This window comes from Herpailurus yagouaroundi, unplaced genomic scaffold (assembly GCF_014898765.1).
Source record: "Herpailurus yagouaroundi ecotype Mexico unplaced genomic scaffold, PumYag 67641, whole genome shotgun sequence".
Classification (NCBI taxonomy): Eukaryota; Metazoa; Chordata; class Mammalia; order Carnivora; family Felidae; genus Herpailurus; species Herpailurus yagouaroundi.
In genome coordinates, this window is record NW_024420442.1 from 2,375,917 (window position 1) to 2,383,430 (window position 7,514).

General features: G+C 44.2%; 1 protein-coding gene across 1 annotated transcript in view; it reads left to right on the forward strand.

Moving 5' to 3' along the window:
• Positions 1–7,180, forward strand: part of IL13RA1 (interleukin 13 receptor subunit alpha 1) — a 68,635-nt gene extending 61,455 nt beyond the window's left edge. The window contains exon 12 of the mRNA XM_040467975.1: positions 6,587–7,180. Coding sequence (XP_040323909.1) covers positions 6,587–6,679 — 93 coding nt within the window. The 3' untranslated portion in view covers positions 6,680–7,180. The remainder of the gene's footprint in view (positions 1–6,586) is intronic.
• The last annotated feature ends 334 nt before the right edge of the window (positions 7,181–7,514 follow it).

Consider the following 7,514-nt stretch of genomic DNA (forward strand, 5'->3'; position numbering starts at 1 on the left):
CGGTGGTAATGTGTGGCTCACTCCAGATCACATTGCGAGGACACAGCAGTGCTAGGATCCAAACTTAACGAGCAGGCATCAGAGGTGGGACCCGAACCCAGGCATCCTGATTCTCCAGTCTAGACTCTCAGCCAACCATACGATATGTTTTGACGACATGCTCATATTTAATTTTATTTGAATTCAACAGATGAGAAAGTAGCAGGTGCAACTGAAGGAATTTCTGAGCATTTGACAAATTATAAAATAAGTTTCAGTGATCACTAAAAAGGGCAGTTTTTCCCTGTGTCCTCCCCTCTGTCTGTCTGTTTCGAAAGCTGTCCAGTGTCTGCATTGTCAGCGCATGTAACTTACATACTACGGTGTGTCCCCTATAGCCTGCATTTGGTCTTTGTTCCGTGGGGGTATTTCTGCTCACTGCTGGTCTTTATGTTCATGTCTCCCCAGTCACTTTGGTGGTTGGAAGCTCTAACAGTTTTCTCAGGGAGGATTCAGGGGACCAACATTTCCTGAATTATTTGCACATTGATGGACTTTGCTGCGTTAATAATTGAAAATCAGTTTAGCTAGGTACAAAATCCATGGCTCACATGTTCTTGCCTCGGGTATCTTAAATATGGCATCCACTTTCTTCTGGAATAAAATGTCGAAGTCGCCTGACAATATAGTTTTCTCTCTGCGTTAAAACGCTTGGTCTTGGGGCACCTGGCTGGCTCAGTCAGTTGGTGGAGCGTACGACTCTCGATCTCGGGGTTGTGAGTTTGGGCCCCACGCTGGCTGTCGAGCTTACTTAAAAACAAACAAACACTTGGTCTTTTCTGTCTGGTTGTCAAAGGTTTTTTTTTTTTTTTCTTCAATGTCCAATAATTTTGCCGGAACGTGCCTTGGTGGTGGTGTTGGTCAGCCTGGCCTGATTCTCTGAGGGATATGGTGTGCCCCTTTCAGTATGTAGTTTCAGATGTTTTTTTAATTTCAGTAAACATGTCTCCACTTCTGGATTTCAGTTATTGTGTTCCCTTTTCTTTGCCCATCTTCTGTATTTGTTACATCCTCTTGAATAATCTTTACCTGCCTTCGTGTTTTCTAAATGTCTACACCCGACACGGGGCTCGAATTTACAACCCCGAAATCAAGAGTCACATGCTCTTCTGACTGAGCTAGCGAGGGGCCTCTCATTTTTTTAATAAAATTTTTCTTGAGTTTATTTGTTTATCTCGGGAGGGAGAGAGAGAGAGAGCACAAGCAGGGGAGGTGCAGCGAGAAGGAGAGACAGCATCCCAAGCAGGCTCCGCACCATCAGTGCAGGGCCCGACTCGGGGCTCGAACTCCCGAACCTTGAGATCATGACCTGAGCTGAGATCAAGAATTGGACGCTTAACCGACTGAGCCACCCGGGTGCCCCCTCATTTTTTTTTTTAGTTAAAAAAAAAAAAAACCCTGCTTTTCATCTTCTGTTTCTCTTGAGGTATTATCTGTTGTGTTCATTTACCCCTGTGTTCCTTTTAGCTTAATCTTCATTTCTGAAATGATTTTCTTTTCCTTCTCATTCTTTCCTGAATCTTAACAGGTCATTTCTGAGTTGTTCTTATTCTAAATGTTTATGTTCTTTCACATCATGTACATTATTTTCTTTTTTTTATTTAAATTTTTTTTTCAACGTTTTTTATTTATTTTTGGGACAGAGAAAGACAGAGCACGAACGGGGGAGGGGCAGAGAGAGAGGGAGACACAGAATCGGAAACAGGCTCCAGGCTCTGAGCCATCAGCCCAGAGCCCGACGCGGGGCTCGAACTCACGGACCGCGAGATCGTGACCTGGCTGAAGTCAGACGCTTAACCGACTGCGCCACCCAGGCGCCCCTATTTTCATATCATATAACTTTTTCTTAATGTATGTGAGCTAGCTTTAAAATATTGGACTATAATTTCATGTAATTTGAGGGGACATTCTTGCATGTTTTAATTCTGCCAGGATTTTATTCTGTTGCTGATTTTTACATGAAATTCATTTCCCTGATGTTTTAGAAGGAGGCTTGATTTAGGATAGTTTTCTTTTGTCCCCAGTTTCATGGCTATGGAGTTCCATCTTCTAGCACTTTTTACAATTGTTCAAAATATAGTGAATTTCTTACCGAAATCTCCCCCACCTTGTCTTGCCTCCTCTACTTTTTTTTTTTAATGTTTTTTGAAATTTATTTTTGAGAGAGAAAGAGAGAGAGAGTACAAGTGGGGGAAGGCCAGAGAGAGAGAGAGAGACACAGAATCCATAGAAGGGTCCAGGCTCTGAGCTGTCAGCACAGAGCCTGTCGTGAGGCTCAAACCCATGAACTGCGAGATCATGATCTGAGCTCAACCGACTGAGCCACCCTGGTGTCCTCTGCCTCCTCTACTTCTAGCTGGGCTTTCTGTTTGATCTCTCTTGTCTCTGTCCTGGCCAGTGTGGAGTCTGTGTGCACTGGTGGCTCCTCAGAGTGGCCCTTTGCCCGGGAAGGGAGCTTGGGGTGATTTCAAAAGTTCATAAGGCCCGGGCAGCTCCCAGGCTATACCATGGACTCCTCGTACCCAGTCACTATTCGAAAGGGCAGACCCGTGCCGGGCTCACTTGCTGTTCATAAGTTAGCTTGCTGATGTCCAGGCTATTTTAGAGTCCTCGTATCTGTCAAATGTCCTGCTGGTTCCCCTCCCCATCCTCCCCCATGACGGATTCCACTGTGCTCTTGTCGCTGGCTCTGATCTGTTCTATCCATTCATATCTCAGGGTCCGTGGGGGGCATCATTTTGTTCCGGTTTTGTTGTAGATTGTGTCTGTGGGTCTGAGTTTTGCTCTCTACTTACCCTACTTCTGTTTCCTGCTGTGTTCTTTATGGTGGCGTCTGCGGAGATTCAGAAGCTATGCCGCCGACCACTGCATTTCTCCCAGAATTCCTCTGTAAACTACAGACCACGGGCCAAATCCCGTCTGCTGCTTGTTTGTCTACAGCCTGTAAGCTAAGAGTGGTTGTTATACTTTTAAGGAGTTGAAAAGATCTGAAGAAGAATACTACGTCTTAGCACATGAAAACTATTTGAAATTCAAATGTCAGTGTCCCTGAACGTTTTGTTGGAACCCAGCCATACCTGTTCATTTACATGTTATCTATGGCTGTTGTCGTGCTGTAACAGCAGAGTGAGTTATTGGGACAGAGACTCAAAGCTGAAAATATTTATCATCTGGCCATTGACAGAAAAAGTTTGCCAACCTTGGCCTATTGTATACTTTTTAATGGCTAAATAGTATTCCATCGTGTGACTGTATCATAACGTACCTAACCAAGTCCCTATTACTGGCCATTTAGATGACGTCTAAACGTCATTATCATAGGGATCATTTCACAGCTATGTTAGCACATATGTTTTATTATTTTGAGGGGATAAATTGTTGTGAGTAAGATTGCCGGATCAAAGGAGATTACACTTTTTAAACTCTGTGATTAATATTGACACATTATCATCCGGAAAGGATATACAGGGTAAATCTCTATTACGGTTACTGTTTCGATAAATTATGGTGCATTCAGGCAATGAAATATTATGCACAGGGCAAAGAAAATGAGGTAGATCTGTTTTACTGATATATGAAAATATGTACTATATGTTGTCAAATGAAACATTCTGGTTTCAGATGTAGTGTCTGATTCCTTCGTGTTAAGGAAAGGGGAGTGCTAGAACACATACTCTGAAATCGTTCACAAGAAGCGTAGATGACAAGTCGGTTGTACCAACTTATATACCCTGTCTCAGTGTCTCCGTGGTGTCTCAGTGGTGGTTTTGCCACGCCTTTGCTAGCGTGAATGTATCTAGTTAAAAAAAAAATCTTGACAGCTGACAAATGAGAAAAGGGCATCTTGTTTTAAGATTTTTTTTCTTTTTTTGAGAGAGCGGGTGAGAGCAGGGGAGAGGAGCAGAGAGACGGAGAGAGAATCTTAAGCAGGCTCCACGCTCGAAGCACAAAGCCCCATGCGGGGCTCGATGCCAGGACCCCGGGATCATGACCTGAGCTGAAATCCAGAGTCTGACGCTCAACTGACTCAGGCTCCCCAAAGGGCATCTTGTTTTAATTTTATGTATCAACTTTCATATTTTTTGGTATGTCCATCGGCTTGAAGTAATTCTGTTGTGAAATTCTTGTTCATTGTCCATTTTTTCCCTTCCATATTCATCTTTTGGAAACCTTCTAGTTTGTGAAGCTCTTTGGGTCTATCAGCTATTAATCCTTTGCTTGTCATCTGATTGCCTTTGTATGGAATTTAGGGTGATTAACGATGTACGGAAGGTTTTTTCTTTTTTTGTGCATGCAGATCTTTATTTTCTATGTGTAGGAAGCCTCTTTGTATCTCGGACTTATGTAGTTGTTGCCCAGTGTATTTTTCTAGAACTTACTTGATTTTGTTTTTTACATTTAGGTCTTTAATCCACAGGGAATGTACGCACGTGGGCCGTCAAGTGGGGCTTAACTTTATTTTTCAAATGCTTAGCCAGTTGTCTTAGTGCCATTTATTGAATAAGCCATTATTTCAAGGTCATGGAATTTTTTCAGATTGTTTTTTTTTTTTTTTATTTGAAGTCTCTGCATTTCATGTTTTCAAAACTCCCGGTTTGTTGATTCGATTCACGCCAAATAAAATTTACTCTTTGAGCATACGGTTAGAGGAGTTTTAGCAAGTGTATGCACTTTTGTAGCCACTGCTCCAGTCAAGATACAGAACACCTTCATTGTCCTCTGCAAAGTTCCCTCATGCCCCTTAGTAGTCAACCCCCTCGCTCCTGACCCTCTACCCTTGCAACCACTGATCTGCTTTCTGTCCCTAAATTTTTACCTTTTCCAGAATGTCCTCCAAATGGAATCATCAAATACATACATTTTCGAGTCTGGCTTGTTTCACTAGGCATAATGCATCTAAGAGACATCCATGTGGTTGCACGTATCAGTAGTTTATTTCCTTTTGTTGCCGAGCGACATTCCATTATAGCGCTGTACCACGGTTGATTTAGCCACTCACTTGTTCAAGGGCGTTGGGCTCGTTTCCAGTTTGGGGCTTTTATGAACAAAGGCTACTTTAAACATTCATGTAGAGGTCTGCGTGTAGATCGATGTTCCCATTTCTCTTGGGTGGATACCTGGGAGTGGGATTTCTGGGTCATGTGGTAAGTGTATGCTTCGTTTTCTTTTTTTTTTTAATTTTTTTTTTCTTCAACATTTATTTATTTTTGGGACAGAGAGAGACAGAGCATGAACGGGGGAGGGGCAGAGAGAGAGGGAGACACAGAATCGGAAACAGGCTCCAGGCTCTGAGCCATCAGCCCAGAGCCTGACGCGGGGCTCGAACTCACGGACCGCGAGATCGTGACCTGGCTGAAGTCGGACGCTTAATCGACTGCGCCATCCAGGCGCCCCAATGTCTGCTTCGTTTTCTAAGACGCCATCAGACTGTCTTCCATAGTGGCTGTACTCTTTGACATTGCCACCAACAATAGATGAGGGATCTAGTTACTCCGTGTCTGTGGCAGCACTTGGAATTGTCAGTATTTTTTATTTTAGCCCTTCTATTAGGGGTGTGAGGGTTAAATAATTTAGAAGAAGTTGGAAATTTTAAGCATCGTTTCTCAACTCTTCCCTCCATATGCTTTCTGTGAAGAGCTAGATAGTCAATATGTTTGACTTACCGAGCCCTTCGGTCTTCGTCACGGCAACTCACCTCCGCCGCAGTAGCATGAAAGCGGCCACGGACGGTACAGAAGCCAATAGGCGTGGCTGCGTTCCAATAAAACTTTATTTACAAAAACAGCCTGCTGGATTCTGCTCTTACGCCATAGTTTGCATAGACACCAGGTTTCGTCTAGTGACTTTATTTTCCAGATGAGGGGACTGAGCTCAGGTTCCATCCTTTCCCTTGAGTTGTAAGTAAAGAAGGCAAAGGCCAGGATCTTGGCTTTTACCATAAGAGACACACTTAACATTGACCTCAAGATGAGCTCACCTTACGCATAATTCCTGGTTCTAGCAAATGCTGTCACATGAAACTGTTAATATAGGGTCTTTACAAAGTTGTAACTGCGGTAAGACTTTTTTGGGGACATTTTATATACCGCCATTGGCCTAGATGCTGGTTGACATCTGGAGCCTATTCTATCTCTGGAACAGAGGTCACATTTGGGTAGTAAGAAAATAAAGGAAGTGACAGTTAAAGTAAGAAAAAGCACTGCCACCCTATTAGTCTTCTTCAAAAGACTCGGTTTCCAGTTTTGAAGATGCCCAAAGGTATCTCCTGAGATAGCTCTTTTTTTTTTTCCCTCTGAGATAGCTCTTAAACGCTGCGGCACGATCCCACGCTCTCCCCCCACCTCGCATGTTAATTCCTGATTGTTTCGTTTCATTGTTCAAATAGATGAAGATTCTTAGGTCAAAAAAAAAAAATCAAAACCGTAACAGGAAGGCATACACTCATGGTTCCATGCACGCAAACCTAAAATTAAGCCCTGGCTGGGAGTCCTCAGGGAGAGAACATTGTTTAGAAGAGTCATCGTGTGTGTGTTTTCTTCCCTTCCAGCACTGGAAGAAGTACGACATCTATGAGAAGCAAACCAAAGAAGAAACTGACTCTGTTGTGCTGATAGAAAACCTGAAGAGAGCCTCTCAGTGAAGGGGCTAATTTATTTTACCCTTCGACGTGACGATTCATCCCACTCTCCATTTGTTATCTGGGAACGTGTTAAAAGGAAAGCGAAACTACTGGGCCATTTAAAAACAGGCAGCTCGTAAGAGCCACGGTCTTCATGTCAAGTCGTGCACTGAGAAACTAAACACAAGGGGCTCTTTGGCGAAGAGAGCGGAGTCATTGTCGTTGAATTAGAAAAGCAGACCTCCCTCGCGAAGGCTTCAAAGTAGGGGGCAAAGCAAACAGCGGTGATGGCGGTAGAGTTCATCTTATCCAGGGTTGTGACGACTTCTGAGGGTTCTGTGCCTGCTTTGTACGCTTCGTGTCCAACCACACCGATGCATTTTATGTGGGGGCGGGGGGAGGAAACTCATTCTGGATGCAGGCGCTAATGCCAGACTTGAGTCACGGCGAGCATCTACCAAACGAACTTGATGGAGTCTATCACAAACGAAATTGATGAAACCTATTATCCGTTGTTCGGGATCTCACGGCGTGTTCGTGGCTCTGTAAACCCTTAGCAGTCCGGACTCGTCAGCCCCCTGAGCAGCAGCTTGCCCCGCTTTGGAAGGCCCGGGCGTCAATGTTGGCCATGAGCGTGGCCACTACAGCAAGAGCCTTTCAGAGCTGTGGCAGGCTTTTAAGGGCAGTGGAGGTCGAATGCCTTATTGGGCGTTGGGATCTGCCCCATGCCATCTCTCATGGTGTCTTGTTTCTTCTTCACCTCTGCTACTCCAGTCAAATACTCCGCCTGTGTCCAGATTGTGCTAGGCCCCCAGGTGGGAGGCACCACTCACAGGGTTGATGGTCCAGTTGAGAC